The sequence below is a fragment of the Tupaia chinensis genome, unplaced genomic scaffold, assembly GCF_000334495.1.
Source record: "Tupaia chinensis unplaced genomic scaffold, TupChi_1.0 Scaffold000549_1, whole genome shotgun sequence".
In the NCBI taxonomy this organism is placed as follows: domain Eukaryota; kingdom Metazoa; phylum Chordata; class Mammalia; order Scandentia; family Tupaiidae; genus Tupaia; species Tupaia belangeri.
In genome coordinates, this window is record NW_006160061.1 from 4852511 (window position 1) to 4873662 (window position 21152).

The 21152-nt window shown below is 41.0% G+C and overlaps 1 protein-coding gene across 1 annotated transcript in view; it reads right to left on the bottom strand.

Annotated features, from left to right (window-relative positions):
- LYPD6 (LY6/PLAUR domain containing 6) overlaps positions 1-20581 on the bottom strand; it is a 32811-nt gene extending 12230 nt beyond the window's left edge. Inside the window, exons 1-2 of the mRNA XM_027775355.1 lie at positions 20404-20581; positions 12695-12793 (exon numbers count right to left, since the gene is read on the bottom strand). Coding sequence (XP_027631156.1) covers positions 12695-12793; positions 20404-20521 — 217 coding nt within the window. The 5' untranslated portion in view covers positions 20522-20581. The remainder of the gene's footprint in view (positions 1-12694; positions 12794-20403) is intronic.
- Between the last annotated feature and the right edge of the window lie 571 nt (positions 20582-21152).

Genomic DNA, 21152 nt, shown 5'->3' on the forward strand with positions numbered 1-21152 from the left:
TTTTGAGATAAATACGAACTCAAATATATTTGTAAGAAACAGAAAGGTCCCATATGCCCTTTACCCAGTGTTCCCTATGGTAACATATCAAAAGACTATAGTCAATATCACAGTCAGGAATTGACTTTAATACATTCAAAATACAGAATATTTCCATCCCCACAAGGATTCTTCATATTGACGTTTGACAGCCACACCCTCTTACCTCTTGCTCCCATCCTTTCCTAACCTTTGGCAACCACTAATCTGTGTTCAATTTCTATAATTTCTTCATTTTGATAATGTCATATAAATGGAATCACACAGTATGTAATATTTGGGGATTGGCCATTTTCATTCAGTTGAAGTCACTGGAGATTTATATGAGTTGTTGCAAGTGTCAATGGCTTATTACTTTTCATTGCTGAGTAGTATTCCACAGTATGGGTGTACCAAAGTTGGCTTAACCATTCTCTCATTAAAGGAACATTTGGGTTGTCTCCAGTTTGGGGACATTATTAATAAACCTGCTGTAAAGATTCATGTGGAGGTTTCTGTTTGAACATAAATTTTCATTTCTCTGGTATAAATGCTCAGAAGTGGAATAGATAGGTTGGCTGTACAGTAGCTATACATTTAGTTTTTTACAAAGCTATCAAGACTGTTTTTGAGAGTGGCTGTACCATTTTACATTCTCACCAACTAAGTATGAGTGATATAGTTTTCCTCATCCTCACCAGCATTTGGTGTTGTCCATATTTTTAAATTTAGCTCTTCTGATAGAGCTATAGTGATATCTAATTGGGTTTTTACATTTGCTTTTCCCTAATGGCTAATGATGTTGAATATCTTTTCATATGGTTTTATAACATCTATTTATTTTCTTTGGTAAAATGTCTTTCCATGTTTTTTTTTCTGATTTTCTATTTACTTTTGTGTTCTCTTGAGTTGAGAACTATTTGTATAGTCTAGATACTGAATACTTGTCAGATATGTGATTTTTCAAACACTTTCTCCCATTATACAGTTTGTTTTAATTTTCTTAACAGAAAATTACACAAGCAAAAGTTTTAAATTTTGATGAAGTTAATTTATCATCTTTTCAATTTAATGGGCCATGATTCTGTCAAGTCTAAGAACTCTGCCTAGCCCTAGATTTTGAAGATTTTCTTCTATTCTTCTTAAATGTTACATAGTTTTACATTCGCATCTTCTCAAATTTTTGACAAGTGGATGTCCGTAGTACTGCTGATATTTTAGGCTTGATAATTCTGTTCTGGCAATTGTTATGCGAATTTTAAGATACTTATTTATTTATTTACCAGAGGAGACATGTGCCCACCAGAGAGAGACAGAGAGAGGGAAAGGAAGAAAGCACCCCCCAATGGGCCATGGTCACTGAACAATCCCTTCTTCTCCATTTCTCCATCCTGTCGGGACTGGAGGCATGTGTGCATATATGTTCAATGTGTTTTTCAATCTACCAGGGCTGGGATTTGAACCACAGTTGGCCATGTGGTGATACAGCTCTCTTAATCTCTAGACTAGGGACTAGACATCTAAGATAATTCATAGCATCCACAGCCTCTTCTCACTAGATATCAACATCACCTCCAATTATGACAGCTAATAATGTCTTCAGATATTGGAAAATATCTCCGGATGGAAAGAAGTTACTCCTGGTTAAGATCTGCTAATCTAGATTATAGTCTTTTAGAGAGTAAGGTTCATCCTTGGTGGTGTTGGCATCCACCCCAACATATAATACAGGGCCCAGTACAACATGGCAGATGCTTATGTATTGTATTATGCACAGAGGTGGATGAGTGGGAGGAACACATGATGTCAGGCTCTGCTATTCAAAGTTGAACCAAATTAAAACATTTTAATTCAGTTATATAATGCCCGAAACATCCTTTCCATATCTGTATTTCGAATGGTCTCATTAGATACGAAAGTTAAATAATACTACATATCTATCGGCAGTGCAATTTTCATACAACATCACCATTTTGGAAACTTATTAGCTAGAGATCTATGAAAAAATAATTCAATGTGTATTACATGAACTGAAATTCCACCTCTGGATATATATCCAACAAAAATGATAAGTCCTAGAATGCTCACAGAAGAATGGTATGTATAAACAAAAACTGGAAACTATAAAAATACCCATAAATGGTAGAATGAAGAAATTATCCCATATATTCACATAATAATGAGTATAAATGGACTATTAGATCTAACAAAATGCATGAATCTGTCATAATATTGATTGAAAGAAGTCAGAAATAAAATATGCACTATGTAATTCCATTTCTATAAAGAACTCTATAAAAGGCAAAACTAATTGATCTTATTGAAAATCAGGGGATAACTAAACTAGGACTAGCATAAAAAAGATCCTACAGACTGAGCGACACACAAGTTTTTCACAGTTTTGGAAGCTGGAAGTGTGAAATGAAGGTGTTGGCAAGGCTGGTTCCTTCTGAGGCTCCTCTTTTGCTATTGCAGATGGACATCTGTGTCTTCACATGGTCTTCACACCGAGGTGTGTGTCTTTGTCCCAATCTCCTCTTCTTATAGGAACCCCACGGCAGACTGCATTAGGGTCCACCTCGATGTCCTCATTTAACTTCAATCTTTACCTTTAAAGATCCTGTCTCCAATTATAGTCACATTCTGGGACACTGGCAGTTAGAACTTTATATACATATATACATTTGGGAGGACTCAGCTCAGACAGTGACCCTTCATGCTGGGACAAGGACTGAAAAGAGGCATGAGGGGAGCTTTCAAGTTGCTGGAAATGGTCAAGTGACCTAGTGTGGGTACTGCTTACATGGCATATTCAGCCTGCAAAAATTCATCACACATTTTCTGTTCTTTATGTATATTATACCTCAGTTCAAAAGTTCAGTAAGATTCAAAGTGAAAGAAAAGAACCTAAGATGAAAGAAAAGAGACTTATGAAAAGGATGAACTACAAACTGAGTTGCAGAGAAGCTGAATTATTTAAAGCCTACCCTAATTAGGAATTATTACATGGTCTCTGGCATTCAAGCATCAGATTATTCTCTAGGCTTTCTTGCTCCTATCAATTACTTTCCATAGATCCCTTAAACAGACATGTCTTCTTCTCTTGTCCCTCATAAGAAAGTCCTCAAGGCAGAAATTAAAAATAAATAAATGCTCATCACCTTGATTGAGGCGTAACTGGCCTCCTTTACCCTGCAGTCAGCACGTCTTGAAAAGCTGCCAGATACCTTCCTTGTTTATTCAAAAACTCACCCACATTTCCTAAGACAGGTGACACACTCCAGGAAACTTGTTCTTCTAAGATTTTTGTTTTTGTTGTTTTTTTTTAGAGTTTTGAAAACTGAGATCATGTGCTCGCTGGAGAGAGACAGAGACAGTAAGAAATCATTCCCCAGGGGGATGGCCACCCTATAATCCCTTCTTCTCCATCCTCCTCTTGGATTTTGGGCACGCACACACATGCATCCAACGTTGATTTTCAAGCCGTAGGGTCTGGGACTTGAACTTTGGAGTCAGCCATTTGAGATCCAGCATCTTAACCACCATGCCACCTGCAGCCCAAGGAAACTGTCTTTTAAAGCAGACCAGTGAAATTCAGCAAGCAAGGTTTTGATTACCAGGAAAAGTTCGAAAAAGTATTTGAGAGGGTATGTAAAGGCAGTGAAGATAAAAAGAATTTTACAATTGACAGTAGTAAAATAAAAGTGATAAGACAAAGACATTAAAGGAATATTTCTTAGCCAAGATGACAATTTTAATAGGATATATCTGGACAAAAACACCATAAATTGAAGTAGGTTAGATGCTTCTGGTGTACAGGAAAAAAAAGAAAAGAAAAGAAAAGAAAAGAAAGAAAAAGAAAAAAAGGGAGGAAGGAAGAAGAAAGAAAATATATAGGCGGATAGACTTTAGGTTAAAATATTGCTGGCAATTCTAATTAAAGACTGGCTCTGAGCCAGCTCCCTAGCATTGTGATTAAGCGCTGCACAGAGGAGGCCAAATTCCAATGGGCTGACCCGCATTTGAGTCCTGGGCCTGACGTCTTTAAAAACACAATGCAGCATGTGCGCATGCCCAGGATCCTGAGGGGATGGAGAATGGAGGAAAAAAAGTTGCAGCATGACCAGATCCCACTGGGGGCCTCTCTCTCACATACACACAGACACACACACATGCACATGCCCTTGAGCATAAAAAATAAAAAGGAATAATTCTGAGAACTAGAATACCAGCTGAATTGGACTAGCTTGCAGCACCTTGCCAAGAAAGAGTAGAATGAAATCAAAATAGCCAGATAAAGTTAAAACAACAAAAATCTGTGTGCAAGCGTAAGTGAGCTATGAGAACAGACAGGAATGGAAGAGCAAGGCACCAGAGAAAAGAAAAGCGTGTTGAGCTGAGCCTGACATTCTGCACCTGCTCTCTCCTTGAGGCATTTGCTGATTCAAATGCTGCACAGGTGGAGAGGCTGAGAAGCCAAGCAGAAAGCCCTGCTACGGGGCAGAGAAGGATGGTGGAGCCTTTGTCAGCCTCAAGGGGACTGGAGCACAAGTAAGAGCTAGCAGGGCAGCCGAGAGAGAAGGGAGATGTGAGAAATGAGCCTGACGGGCTCGGTACAGAACCCCTGGTTGGCAGCTATTTACTTTCAGCACCTTAAAAATGTCACCCCGTTAACTCCTCATGTCTATCGTTTCTGTCGATACGAAGCAGGGCCAAGGTTTTGTAGCTATTGGCAGTTGTGTACACTGCTGGTAAGAGTGCACTGGCACAGCCACTTTGGAAAACTGTGAGGCAGCAGCTGGTAAAGCCAACCAGATATTGCCTATGCCGAGCAATGCCACTTCAGAGATAGACCTATTAGAGGTGTCTATGTGCGTGCACCAAAAGACATGTATGGGGAGGTTGGTAGTATTTAAAACCTAGAAGCAATCAAATGTCCACTGCAGAGTAGAAGAATTTTAGTATATTCATACAATGATCTGCTAAACATTGTGAGAAAGATTGTTGCTCACAAAAATATGGACGAAATTCACATACATGATGTTAGAAAGCAAGGAGTACATTCTGTGTGGCTCTGTTTACATGGAGGTCAATGACAGCAGTCACAATATTGTTACCTTTAGGGATGGAAGAGAATGATGCGGAACCCAGCAGCCTCTGGGCTTCTATTGCTTCCCATAGTGAATACACAACCTATTTAATTTGTAAAAAGCGACCAGCTGTGCATATATGACCTGTTCACTTTCCAGTACATATGTTAAACTTCTGGACTGGCCCCATGCTACAGTGGTGGTAGACTTCTCAGAAAAGTCTGGGTCCCACATGACCACTATGGTTCAAATCCCTGGCCAGGTCTGCCTGAAACACATTAGGCATGCAACAGAAGTGCCTAGGATCCAATGGGCTGGAAGATTGAAGGAAGGGGATCGGGGAGTGACCAAACCCTGTGGAGGGTGCTCCTCTCTCTCTTTTGCATGTGTGTGCACATGCTCTATCATGAATAAAGAAAAAAACATTTACCTTTAAAAAAGGAGGAATTCTAAGACTTCCATTTGGCAATATGACAGTAATAGGACAAGACAGATCATTTGAAAACCATCTCATTACATAGCAACTGGAGTACTGGGTAAGATACAGCCAACACCTTTTGTCAAGGTACAAATGAACTCTCCAGAAAGTGAAATTCCAATTGAAAGCCAACACTGGATAAGGCACTAATTTCACCAACCTGGACAAAGGGATATGGTTAAACATAAGCTATAGGAAGTTGTAAAGTCTTGGGTCTTCATAAGGTTTAGTGCTAAAATAGAGACCCCCCTGAATAAATGGTGGAAACCTTAAAGATATATATCCTAAGCTTAAGATTGCCTTATAGAGAGAAAAAAATATATCTACCCCTAGGTTAAGTGAAACAAACAGGTTGGTTGTCTCAGCCTGAGCTCTATCTGAAAAAAATCAACAATAAAGAAGTCTTTCCTAAAAATTTGCAGCCATGGGGGGAACCAGCAGTTAGCGTAATGGCTATGTCGCTGGACTCCCATGTAGTCGACCGCGGTTCGTGTCCCGGACCCGGTGGCTTAAAACTCACGCCGGGCGCGTGTGCGTGCGTGCCCAAGATCCCGAGAGGAGAATGGAGGAGAAGGGATTGCGGCGTGACCATCCCTCCTGGGGGGTGATTTCTCGCTTTCTGTCTCTATGTCTCTCTCTGTCTGTCTGGCGAGCGCACGCACCCTACAGTGAAAATCTCTCCAAAAAAAAAAACTTAAAAAAAAAAAATTTGCAGCCATGGGCTTGTCTTCAGTTGAGCTGGGATCACATTTATATTCAGTATTCAGAAAAGTCATGGCACATTTTTGCATAGAACAATACATTATGATTTTCCTAACAGCCCAATATTTCCTGTTTGTAACAGGACCCATGAGGCAACAAATGTAGGAATGCCATCAGGAGACATATCCAGCTCTGCCTTCAATTTTAGAAAAACAGTGAACAGAATTGAAGCTAGAACCAATAGGGTATGTGTCCTCTACTTCAAAATGTTTCTTGTTCTGATTTTAGATCACCAAAAATTTCACATAAAGATTTTTGCCTTAGCGGAAGGCATCTGCACTTCATGATTAAGAGGGAGTATAGTATCCTCAGCTTAGGCATCCTTCACAGAACAAGACACTTTAAAAATTGTAATATTTTAAGGGTTTTTGCCATAAGGCATGTGCACTCACTGGAGAAAGAGAAAGACAATGACAGGGAAAGTGAGAAATCTCCCCCAGGAGGGATGGCCATGCGACAATCCCTATCCTCCATTCTTCTCTCAGGATTTTGGGCATGTACACACATGTGCCCAGTGCGATTTTCAAGCCACCAGGTCCGGGACTTGAACTGCGGTGGGCTATGTGAGAGTTTAACCCCTTAACCACTATACCACTTGCTGGTCCCCAAAACTGTGATGTTTTTAACTTGATATTTAATTTTACTAATTATTAATAAACATTGACAACATCCCTCTCTCAAGGATCTTTTAATCTTGTAGCACTGAGAAAAGTCATAGCCAAAACAACATGGATCCAACTGTGTGCCACTCCACTTGACCGTACTTCATCAGTTACTTCAACTGGCACCTCGTATAATACGGTTTCAAGGTCCTTTCCCACCCTGGATCACAAAGTTAAAAAAAATTGAACAGACTTATAATGAGTGGTTGATGAAATTAAAGTCACTGCAAAGGACATGCTCAGCGGTGAAACACCAAATAAAAGCCAAGCAAGAGTAGCTAGGAGGGTTAAGGAGAGTGCCTTAAATGCTCCTTCCTGAGGAGGGAGTATGGTGCCAAGAGAGTGTAAGTACCAGAGACAAAGTAATCACAACACCACCACCAAAACACCCAGGCCCCAAAGTAATGGAAGAAGTACTTATCTGACATACGTTTGAAAGCAAAAGTGGCAGATTACCTGAGGTAGCTGGGGGTGTGGGCAGCTGGTGCTGCCATTGCTGTTAGAGTGAGTTCACTCAGGACAAAGCTTTGTTGGTACTTATTTGACCAAAGGGTCATCCAGCAAGCCCTCTGAGTCCATAAGCATCAGCCACGAAGACAAGCACGTCCACACAACTGAGTTCCGCTCCACAAATTCTTAAAATTCAGTGAAATTGTTTAGGCAATTTGGGATGTGAGCTTATTTCATATAGATAGGATTAAATACATGAAATGATGTTTTCACTTTTAACATATTTCCAGATCATGTGATGGTTAAAACCTAGTTAAATATGTCACAAAACAGAAAACGTGTCTCAGAAAGTCAGGACAACTTTCCAGAGTAGCTTTTGAGCTGCCCTTGCTAAGCCTGTTGATAGTCCTATAGCTACTTTAATGATAAAAAGTAAAAAACAATCTAGGCCCAGCCATGGTGACTCAGGTAGCAGGCAAGTCCAGGTTCAAATCCCCTGTTAACTTGAACACATCTGGCACGCCTGCATACCCTTGACCGAGGCCGGCCCGAGGATCATGACATGGTAAGATCATGACAACAGTGCCTATCTCTATCTCCCCTCTCTCTCTTTCTCTCAATAAATAAACTTTAAAAGAAAAAGCATCTGGGCTTAGCTAGTAAACACGCTTAGTATTTTAATCTAAAAATAAAAAGGCATTATTTTCACGGTTCAAAACATCTGGAGAAAACCTAGAAGAAAGAATAGAAGACTCATGGGAATTAGAACTAGTTGATGAGGAAGCCATCTCCACTCCTGGTACTCAAGGCTCCACAAAAATAATCCAGCTCTGTTACTTTTTCACCAACACAAACTAGCTCTACTCCCGTGTCCGATCGCTCTCATCACCAAGCACACCTGAAGAATCCTGTCTCCATGCCTTTGCCGAGCGATTTCCCAGATGATATGCCCTTGTTGAGGTTCTACTTCCATTTCCCAGGTGTGGGGCCGTTGCAGTCTCCCCAGCACACGATGCTTTCACCGGCCACTCGGTCCCCAAATAGCTGTTCTTCCTTTAAGCTCCCACAGCACTTAATGCCATGTTTCATTTGGCACTTACCTTTGTCCTGTAGTTTCTGACACTCCATACCTTCAGATCTTATCTGCCCAGCTAAACTGCCTGCTTCTTGAAAGAAGAAACTTGATTCCTCTCACTACACAATCCCCCAAGGAGCCTACATGACTGGTGCCATGAACCTTAGTGCGTGACTTAGAGTTTATCCCTAGATATGTAAGGATGAAAAGACAAAAATGGAGGGAAAAGGATAAACTGTGATACTTCTAGATATCTGTACTTTGAGAAGATCGATTCTGACCTCCAAAGAAAGTCTCAAGTTGGGACTTCCTCTTTTCCCTGAGAGACGTTCAAGCATAGTGCTCTGGTCACTTGTTTTTCTGACAGGGATGTATTTGTATAGCGTCAGACTTAGAGGGGCCTCTATAAATGCAGCCCAAAACTCACAGGGAGCATCAGTTCACATTCCCTTTCTCCACTGTGTCCGTTAAGGTATCTCAGAGACAGGAGACATATAATCTCATTTTGTTATGATCTGAATGTATCTCCCCAAATCCATGTGCTGAAACTTAATCACACTTAATCACCAATGCAATAATATTAAGAGATGAGGCTTGGAACCAGCTGTTAGCGTAATGGCTATGTCGCTGGACTCCCACATAGTCAACCACGGTTCGAGTCCCAGACCCGGTGGCTTAAACTCACGCCGGGCGCGTGTGCGTGTGTGCCCAAGATCCTGAGAGGAGAATGGAGGAGAAGGGATTGTGGCATGGCCATCCCCCCTGGGGGGTGATTTCTCGCTTTCTATCTCTCTGTCTGTCTGGCGAGCACACATGCCCTATAGCAAAAATCTCTCCAAAAAAAAAAAAAAAAAAAAAAAGAGATGAGGCTTTAAAAAGTTATTATGGGGACCAGCAGATGGCATAATGGTTACACGGCCAGAATCTCACGTAGTCGACTGTGGTTCAAGTTCCAGACCTGGCGGCTTAAAACTCATGCCAGGCACATGTGCATGCATGCAAGCGTGCTTAAAATTCCGACAGGAGAGAAGGGATTGCAACATGGCCATCACCCCTGGGGAGTTATTTCTCATTTTCTTTATTTCTCTGTTTCTCTGGCAAGAGCATGTGTCCGATAGCAAAAATCTCTCTTAAAATAAACAGCAATTATAAGGGTGGAACCCTTATGGATGGAATTAGGCACTTACAGAAGAGCTTGAGACAGGGGATTCAAGGTTCATTCCCTTTTGTCTTTTCAACCCCTTTTGCCTTCACCTTCCACCATGTGAGAGCACTGCGTTCCTTCCCTCCCAGATGAGGCAGCCATTTTGGAAGCAGAGAGACAGGCCCTCACTAGAACCTACTGGTACCTGGAGTTGGACTTCCCAGACTCCAGAACTGTGACAAAATACATTCTGTCATTTACAAACTATTCAGTTGATGGTTAAAGCACCACAAGCAAATCGACACAACTTCCTATACTTCAGTTCTGACTGGTGGCAACAGTTTCAAAAGCTAATTGGCCATTTTCATCCCTGTAGGAACTAGTTCAAAATTTCTGGATATATAAAAAAAAAATCTTATTTTGCAAGCTGTAATGATATATAGTAAATGAACGTATAAAAAATAGAAAAAATCTTATTTTTGTTCAGAGTCACTGTTTAAAGGAGTCTCATATTAGAACTACCTGGGGAGCTCTATAAAAATCTTTATGCCAAGCCATGCCCCATACCATTTAAATATGAATCTCTGGGAATGGAACCAGGCACCAGTAGTTTCAAAACTTTACCAGGTGGTTTCAGTGCACAGCCAAGTTTGAGAAGCAATGGTTTAGCCAGGTCCATTTGCCACTTACCCGACTGTTCATTCTGCAGTGGTCATGTTAGAGAACACGGGCTCACTTGGAAATGAGCAGTGGCTGCAGAAGGCAGTAAGGACAGGCCTTATTTTTGATTACCCAGGTGGCTGGAGATGGAGCTCGTGATTAAACCAATCTTTAGTGTCTCCATGTTCTTCTCTTCCCTGTAGTCTTTGGGACCCCATTATCATCTCTACCTGAAAGTAAATGGAGGAGGCCTGGGCACAGCAGCACAGGTGGTAGGGCACCAATGCATGACGCTGGTGCTGCACGCAAGGCAAGGACTCAGATCTCAGACCAACCTGAACATGATGGGTGCAGCAGTGCATGCCTGAAATCATAGCTAATTGGGAGGCTAGGACAGGAGGACTGCAGAAGAGCAAGACCTTGTCGAAAATGCATCTCTATCTCTTCCTCTTCTCTCATTAAAAAAAAGTGAACAAATGGCAACACGACATTTTCCTATTCCTGGGCCGAGCAGCTCCCAGTGGTTGTGTCCCTGACTGTTTATTAGAATCACAAGGAATATTTATTTACTTATTTTAGAAAGAGTTTTGCTATAGGGACTGTGTGCTCACTGAAGAGACAGAGAGACAGAAAGTGAGAAGTCATCCCCAGTGGGGATGGCCACACCACAATCCCTTATCCCCCATTCTCTTCTCAGGATTTTGGGCACACACACATATGCAGCTGGCATGAGTTTAAGTCACCTGGTCTAGGACTCGAAACACAGTTGACTACACAGGAGTCCAGCGACATAACCATTATGCTATCTGCTGGCCCCACCAGGAATATTTAAAAATAACAAAGCAGACTCCTAATTTCAGAGATGCTGTTTCACTTTGTATAGAGCTGTGGTTCTTAACTCATTAGAGAACTCTCTAGGAATGCAAATTCTTAGGCCCTATTTCAGATCTATTGAATCTATTGATCTACTGAATTTGGGTAGGGGGCAGGTGACAGTAGAGCTCTATGTTTTAATAAGCCCTCCAGTGAATGATGATCATACTACAGCTTGCAAACCACTGTTCTATACAGAGCACAGGGATCAATGATTCTGAAAAGTTCCACCAGTGCTTCTCCTGGACAGCCTAGACGGAGGCTTCTGGGTTAAATGGTACTGACTTAGGTAGTTGACATCTGACCTTATTTTTCTAAGTTTATTTGTGTTCAACAGAGGAGAGAGAGAAAGAGAGAAAGATAAACATCTTCAACAAGGTCTAACACTGCATTCCCTCCCCACTAGCCTTTCTCAGTCAGCCAGAATCACTTGTGCATGTGCCCAGCACATACGGGTTCACCTAGAAACTGATCTCTCATCCTCCCCATGGCTGCAAGCACCACAGAGTGTTACACTATGGCTGTACCACTGTGGCTGGGTCAGACATTGGCCTTCTTATTGTAGTTTCCACACTCTCCAAATTCCCAGTCCTCTATGAGAAACAGTGTCATTCATTGGGTTGAATTTGAGAGCTCTTGTATAATGCAAAAAAAAAAAAAATTAATAGCCTGGTGTTGGTGTGTTTAGTTATTTTAACAACCGAACAAGATCAGCAGCAAACATACACACTACTCAATCAATCTACACACTACTCAATCAATCTTTCATTCGCAATATGCCCATCTTCACCATCTCTTCCACCAAGTGAGTCGACTTTCCTCCAAAATAAAACATCCAGTTAACAGTGACTCCATAGCCAAATATAACCATCTTTTTTTTTAATCTCATAGGATAAAAGAAACATGAATATGATGGTCTTCTTCATTTTGAAAGGGGCCTCTGAGTCCAAATTTCATGCTCCAATTGGACACCCAGTGCATCTTTCAAAGAGAACTTAATGGTTTAAAAAGCTCAGAGTTTTTATTTGTGCACTGATGACATTTAGAATGCCGGTTTTCATGCAGTCTCAAGACAGGAGACTTGAGACTGCATGAAAATCTCCAGGAAATATGTAATAAATGGCATCTTTATAGGAACATCTATTCATGCTTTACATGAAAGAGATTATTACACAATGACTAATGCTTTAAAGAGCGGTGAACAGGCCAGCTGTGCTCTCCTTGTTCTGCATTTGGCTGGACCTAGATGGGGAAGGGTGTATCACTTACCTCCCATGAAGCTCCAAAGATGTGTCATGAAAATGGGGGCAAGTCTAGGGATCAGATTGTCTCTGAGAGTCTTTAATGTAAGTTCTGATGTAATCTAAAAGATCTAGCGACAGTGTTGGACAAAAGAGGCGGCTGAGGTTGCTAGCATGCACCAAAATCTATCAGGCTGTTTGCTCTGAGCAGACAGTGCCCATCTGCCCACTGAGAGTTTACCTCGAGGACAGTAGATGTCTGGAGCCCATCGGTTGCACTCATAATTGTCTGCTGCCTTTTCACAGGTGAAACACTTAAATCCGCCAGGATATGGTGTGGCTACAAAAGGACCAAGAACAAAACATTTACTTTTTTAGACTGGGAACAGAATCCTGCATTGTAAAGTCAGACACTTTCATTTTTTAAGAAAGATTCTCAAGACATCTTGGCAATTCCTTTAAAACCTAAATATGTAACTACTGTAAGACCCAGCAGATGCACTCTGATGATTCTGTCCCTGAGAAATACACATATGCTCAAGTAACTTTATGGGTAATCATCCTAAACTGGAAACAATCCCAATAGCCTTAAATGTCGGGATAATTAAACACGCTGTGGTACACCCATACTATGGAATACCAGTCAGCAATAGAAAGCTATGAACAACTAATACATTCAGCAGCTTAGATGCCTTTCCAGGGAATTATTCCAAAGGCAAAAGAGTCAGTCCTGAAAGGTTATATACTGTAAGAGTCCTTTTATATCCCATTTTTCAAATGACAGAGTTTTAGAAATGGAGAGCAGGGTAGTGATTGCCAGGGATCAGGAGCGGCATTGGAGTGAAGTGTTTGCAGAGAGGTAGGTGTGAGGCTCACCATTCCAGGAGGACCTCTTGTCTATTTCCTCTCTCCATCCCTGAATTATCTTTTCTGCCTTCTGAAGAGCTTGACCAACAGGTGCCTGTATTCTTTGCCAGGCTGTAAGCACAGGTGGGGAGGTATCACATGAGAGGCAGGCTCTGGAGAGGGCTCAGGACACCAGGGGACTTCCTCATCATAGGCAGAAGGATCAACAAGGAATGTCAAATCAGGCTGTTTCTGTCTTTTCATCCAAGTGCTTTTAATTGCTTCTTAGCACTAATCATTGGCTTGCTTTGCTATTTGGAAAAGTTTCCCCTTTCATAAAGCTATGTGTTTTTGTTTTCATTTTAATTTGTAAAAGTACCTGGCCTATTTGAAAGCTGCAGACACTCAAACACTTCAACTGCAGGAGCCAACTGTTCTCCCTTGCAGATGGCTGAGCCTGCATATCCCACTAGCGGAAATAATCATCTCAGGGTAAATTGCTTTGCCCACATGGAACCAATTAAGTATGTTATCAAAAATAAATGAAGGAGGAGGCAGCAGCTTAAGGCCAAAATTATGGGTCAGACATAACTTTGATTTTCACCTTGCCTAGCATAGCTGCTCATCCATGTACTCGTGTGCATTATTTTATAGAGTGGATGTGACAAGTGTCCAGTAACCTAACACAATCAAAAGGCAGAAACTGCCTAAAAAAGGTAAGGAACAGGACCTTCTTATGGGTCCATTGGAGAGTCCTATGTTCCTCCAAGGAGTTGGTGACTTAAATTCATAAATGGAATGATAGCAAGTACCTGGATCGTCTTACAAAATGATGGAAAGCAGCTTAGATATAGCTATCTAACCACTGCCTTTCTACAAGGAAATTCCACTGTGGAGAAAAATGCTCTCCTGTCATATAATTATGTAATTATAATGAAACAGGAGCAACGCATTTTGTGAAACTGCACACAAGTAATTTTTGTATCTCCACATCCCATGACCTAGAAAAAGTGGTTACATATGAACTGAAAGATTCTCTTTAGGTAAGTACATGCCTGAAGAATTTAAGACAAATCAGTTCTTAAATTCCAAAGCCACTTAATATACTTACACACATTTTAATTCACTGTTTACATAAACACCATTATGAGAAAAAACATTCAGAATATTTTAGGTAATCATCTTGACTGAACACATTCAAAATAAACACATTATTAACTGTAAAATATTTAACATAAAAATAACTTTAAAAGATAAAACTTTAAAATGGCTTGCAAAATTTGATGCAGAGTGATCAAAAACAGGAGTTTTGAGAAAAGATATAATGATTTGTCAAAGAATGGCATTTCTCAGAAGATGATCATCATCTTCACTAAGGTCTATGACCGCGAACTCACTGTACCACTTCAGCTTGCACGACGCATTCACTAGAGCACCCCGCGAGCTCACTGTACCACTTCAGCTTGCACGACTCATTCACTAGAGCGCCCAATTTTACCTGTCACTCCAGCTGGTAACATTTTGGCTGGAATGTTGGATTAGTTATTCCTGGTAACTTTCCCAACAAAGAAGTAAATGAAGAACTCTCGATGAAGATGGATGACCCAGCTACTCTAAGAACAATCTTATTGAGAACCCAACACTAATAAGTTATAGTGCTCCCAAATTTGGATTACTTAATAGACTTTTCCAAGTGGTATTTTGTAAAACTTGTGGCATGTTAAATTCTGTCGCTTTTTGTACACGTAGATGTGGACTCTGAAATTAACCTGCAGTACATAGAAATGTAAACAGTAGTATGATTAAATATTATGGTAGCAAAGTGAAGATTCGCTTCACATCACTTCACTTCTCTCTAAATGAATTTAACAGCAAGTCATTGCTAATTAACCAAGTGATCACATTTTTGGTGAGTTTTATTTTAAAATCTACATCCCCATACCCTCTCAATGACTATAGCTGAATATTCACTTACGGGACCTTTCACTCACATCTTGGCAGATCGTTCTGATCAGTGAATAATCACACCCTGGGGAGTGAGAAAACTCTGCAAATACATTCAGTTTTAAGTGGCTAACCAAATAAAAGGTTACATTCTTCCCTGTGGAAATATTTAGCCAAAAATAAGGTCTACAGATAAATTAAGGTCTCCAGTGACTTGCTAACTGATACTGCATCTGATAAAGAAGGCTTTTTTATTTCCTCTCCCCTCCCCCAACGAAAGGACAGAAAGAGGTTTCTAAGAGATGTGCTATTTTCGTCTTCCTTACTTCAAAGCATTACAGAGCAAGCAGAGTCTCACATTGTTGTGGCCCAGCTGTGAATGAATCAAGTTTGGCTCTTGATCACAGAGTTAATAAGCTTAGGACTCTGTATTTCAGGCCATAAGTCCTTGGTCCCTGAAGAGAAGGTGATTGTAAAGAAAAAGAGAAAGACCAGAGTGCCCAGTTACTTCCTGTAAAATAATCTGTCCATTAGCTCTCCTGGTCAGCCATAGTTCAACCGACCATAATTCATTTGGAAAGCATCGGAAAAGATTTACTCTTTGTTTCCATCTCTTGGAACTTCTGTCTGGACAAAGGCCTTTAGTGACTGAAAACACAGTGAGAAGAGACTCGTTCTGAAATATATGCTGTGTATTGCATACTACATGTTTTTCTATTCTTACCAAGTTAATTTCCATTGTTTTTGAAAGTTGCAAATAAAAAAATTCTAGAAGTCTAATAACTTTATTTTCCTCTTCAGTTCACTTGACGACAAAATATTTTCAGGATAATTTTAATAACATAAATACGTTTCTGATACCATGGCATTTCCTGCTACCCTTCTAGAAAGTTCCCTTATTTTCTACTGCTTGCATGGTATACGTAGATATTCAGAGTTGGCTTTTACATGAATATATGAATATACCTAGTTGGCTCTCTACTTCTGCATAAATAAAGCCCCTGCAGGGATATGGCTCTTCAGTGCACATGATTAAGGAAAGACTTAAGAGATGGCTCCATGGCCCAGCGGTTAAGGCAGCCAAATCCCACATGGCCAACTACAGGGTTAAGTCATGGACACACTGGCTTGAAAAACATACCAGGTACATGTGCATAAGTGCCCAAATCCTGACAGCATTGTGGCAATATTGTGGTGTGGCCATACCCCATGGGAGTGGGGGTGTTCCCCATCTCTCTCTGGTGAATACACATGCCCCCCCCCAGCAAAAAAAAAAGCGATGATTCAGAACATGCAACCAGAAGAAAACTGGATATTCTCAAGAAAGCTTTCTATTCCAGGGAAAGGAAAGAAAGCCAAAAACAGATTGCAGCCACTTGGTAATTTAAATTCTGCTACCCCATGTGATGTCTGATGATCAAATAAATAGCTCCATTTCTCTGAATATTAACTCTTGTTTTGAAAGCTTTTATTAGACTTTGGTATTTTAATCACAGGCTAGGAAGAAATTAATCACTTTTCACATTAAAAAATGCTAAAAAAACAGACCAATTATACAAAAGAATGTTACTGAGGATGTGCCTCAAGTTTCAAAGTCATAAAATTTCTTTCTTTTCAAGACCTAGAAACTGGAAAGATTAGGGAATCAGTGAACAAAGGAGACTAGTTATGAGTAGTTGAATTTTCTCACCTGAGGTTCCAATCTCACCCCAGTTATTATTAATAGTGGCAATTCTAGGTCCATGAGAAATGAGTTCACGTTGTCTGGTATAGAGAATGTGTGTGTCTTCTCACCCCCTCTCCCCCCCACCCCGGCACCACTACACTTCTCCCTGGTCCAGTTCTGAGCTTCCGTATGTAACATTAATGGAATCTAGCTCACTCACTGACCCAAAGAAAGCCCTTTGTGCTTCCATCTACAGAGTGAGGTGATTCTATAAATAATTCAAAATCAAACTAATCCTACACTTCTCTTATATATATTTTATGGTCTATGTTCAACAGAAACCTGTTTATTTTTAGAGAGATCACTCCACCTAAGTACAGTCGAGTGCCCAAGGGCAGAGGACCATGACTATTTGAAAAGAATCAATGTGTAAAACAAACAAACACACATCACAAACTCCTGAAATAGTTCAGAGAAAGGTGAATTTCACTCATTTAAAGTAGACAGAGGTCCAGCTGGTGGTGAGGTGGTTAAGGTGGCTGGATCCCACATGGCTGACTATGCAGTTCAAGTACCAGAACTAGTGGCCTGAACAATATGCTCAGTGCATGTATGTGAATCCAAAATCTCAAAAGGAGGGAGAAATGGAAGAGAAGAGATGGGGGCATAACCATCCTCCATTGGGAGTGGAGGGGGAGAGGAGAGGGGCTTTCGCTCAGCTTCTCTCTCTCTCTCTAGTGAGCTCACATGCCTTCTGGGAAAAATTAAAAATAAATAAAAACAAATAAAGTGGGCAGAACAAACTTCTGGCCAAGAAGGAGCTGTTCACTGTAACTTTAATCCAATAAGGATTTGTACTCCTCAAGCTAGGTGTGGAGACTCTAATGAGAACTGACACTCAGACCTGCTGGTGGACTGTCTACTTACCTAGTTTAGGAACAACTTCATCACCCCCTCTCCATATTTCAAAATACTATCAGGGAACACTACCAATGTTTTACATGTAGTGATTTCCTACTAATCAGGCTATGACTAGCTTTCACTCATATAGATCACATGAGTAAAACTTTCCATTAGCTTCTTTTTCTTTTTTAATGGCCAGAATGTATGGAGAGAGAGAACATACACCCGCCTCCCCTCCCTTGGGTGCTCTTTTATTTTCCCCTTTATCTCTGCATCCTGTTAGGAATTTAAGCATGCGTGCGTGTGTGCCTGGTATGTTGTCAATTTGCCAGGGCTAGGACTCGAACCAGAGTTGGCCATGTGGGATCTGGGTCACTTTACACAGAGCTTTTCCACTACACTACAGGACTGGCCTATTTCCATCACCTTCTAAATAGCAGAATGATTCTCCCTCTGACCTGGCAGAGCTCATCCTTCAAAGACTTCATTCAGAAATTGACTTTCCAAATAGGAGCCCATTCAACTACGCCACTGACTCCTATACCACTGAGACAGAGCAGTATGTGTGTTTGAGTAGCATTCACTAAAGTTCAATCACTTCATTTCTCCATCCTACCCTGTGTGCATAATCAGAGCCTTGCACAAGGTCGGAGTAGGCCTGCTGTGCAATACCATACCTGCTGAGCCTATTACCAAGGCCCACAGAGAACCCCACCAATACTAAAACTCTGCCAACCTATCCTAGGAGTCTGAAATCCAAGTCTTCACTTCAGAGTCTAATGAAACAAAAACATTACTGTTTGGAGAAAAGAACAAAATGCAATCTAGAAAACAGAGCCAGTATCAAAGCACCTTTTGATGATAGATGATATTAAAGTAGAAAGTCCCACAAAAACAAGCAGCCACGTAAGTTTTCTGGACGACTAATTGGTCGACACCAGACCATATTGGTGAGAGAGCACAGGGGCGCTAAATCTAAAGAAAATACTTGTTACTTATCAAAAGTATATTTGGGGGGCAGATGGTGGCATAGCAGTAAAATGCGACATTCTGTGAGGCCAACCAACGGGGAGGTTCCAGGTTCTCAATTGGAGACATTTATGAGTTCATAGGACATGCATGTGCCCATGATCCAGGGCTAGCCAAGGCCAGGGGTGGATCATGAAGTCCAGACTCTGTGGGGGTGCTTCTTCTCTGTCTCTCTGACTCACAGAAGAAAAAATAAATAAACATTAAAAAAAGCGTAATTGGAGTTATATAGAATCAGGATGTGTGTTCTTAGCACCTTCAGTTTCTTATCTAAACCAATGATAACAACAATATACACAACCACCACTCAATTGCCTAGTAGGAACAGGACTGGTGTTTTATGGATATTACTTCCACCCATAAAATAATGCTACAGGGCATGTATTATTCTACTACTTTAGAAATGAGGAACTTAACACTTAAAAAGATTTCTCTAACAATGATTGAGCATTTGCTACCACTCACATTCCGTGCTAAGTGCTTTCTACGTATTATTTTATTGAATCTTTACAAAGTTAGGGAATTTATTTTATACCAAAAGGCTACAATGCAGTGGAGTTAGTTGCTAACTCAAGGTCGGTAGACTCAAAGACCTCGTGCATTCCCCTTTCCATTTCTCAGTTAAACCCAAACTGTAGATATGAACTATTCCGGCCATGAGGGACCCAAGGTATCTAACTGGCTTCCTCTACTTTGTAAACGATAACATCCTTAAGAGCAAAGAGTGCGTCTTATTTTCTTTCTACCTTTCATGTCGATCACATTGCTTGGCACACAGTGGACATGCAAATAATATTGGCTGAGAACATTTCAAAAGAGTCATGTACCCGGGGGCCAAAGCTTAAAGGTCAGAAAACACAATATACCCTGCCCTCACCACCAGAGGAACACTACAGAAGAGCATTCACGCTAAAATAAAAGAGACAAGATAAATAAAGAGCTGGAGACCAAAAGAGAAGTCAAACTGCTGTGTTTCCCAAGGGTGATCCTCAGATGCAAAGGACCTGAAATGCCTATTGAAAGCAAAAATCCACAGGCAAAGCCCTGGACACCTGCATATCAGAAACTCTGGGGCCGGGATCTGGGCATCTACATTATCATCTGCTTGCTAGATTATTCTTAGACACGAGAAGCCAAAAAGCACAGGAAAAGGAAGTTGTTGGAGGCAATGATGCTGAAATCGAGAATTAGATGCTCAGAGAAGATGACCAGCTATTATCTTACCTATAAAGAACTGGCCTTTTAAAATCATCTTTCTCCTGGGACAGGGTGATTTCGCTTTGCTCACCAAGGGCTGGCATGAGTGAAAAGGAACAGTATTCAGAGCCAGAGTGATTATGTAGGGAACAGAGGAAATAATCTTAAAGATATGACTTAAAATAAAAAATTAAAATCTATGACAAGGTGAGACTAAAACATAAAGCATGCTTTGTTAAACATTGCACACCGAATTAAATCACTAGAGCTCCCTTGAATTGAAGGCTGCCTTTTCCTGGCCATTTTTCAACCCATTTCTTCTTTGAAATAAAGCAACATTTCTGCACCAAAGAAAACAGTCTTACTTGAAGGGTGGAGGTAGATAATGTCTTTCACCGTGAAGTCTCGGGACTGAGTGGCTTTCAGACAATCAGCCAGCAGACTCAGGAGCAGAAGCCAGGCCAGCGCAGGGCCAGGGTCCATGGCAGACCGAAGCGTCACTCATACAGAGGGTCCTGGGACTCCAGGCGGCAGGAGAGAACTCGTACCTGAAATTTGAAGAAAGACTCATCTCAGTGTCCAACACAAGGAAGCCACAGGAGGGTTGGCTGGGTTCCTGTGCTAGCAAGATGGACCGGGCAGGGACAGGAAGCCACAAGAAATGGGTAGGCATGGAGAGAAACTTTGTAACAGTAATTTTAGAGCACTTAGAACATTCCGGCCTGAATCTCTTCTTAATTAGGTTGCTAACTCTAATATCCAGCAGAGATGGTATCAAGAGAGATTGAATTTGAATGAAATCTAGCTGTTTTCCCCAGGCCAGCGGATGGCTGCCAGGGAGCAACAATAAATAAGCCAGGGACAAAGGCTCAGAGCATTTCCTTGCTAATGGTGTGGGCCAGGCACGAGAGTGAGGCCACACTCGGTCATGTTGTCCATGAAAACCTGAGCAGGGCAGACTTTCAAATTTGGGGGTGGGGGAAAGAAATATAGGAGGTAAGCTGACCTCTTCAAAACCAAAAAGCATCTCAACAGCACAAAATTTCCTTAACAAAAGTCACATTAGTTGACTGAGTTCTACTGAAGTCTTTTACACATATCAACTTATTCTCCT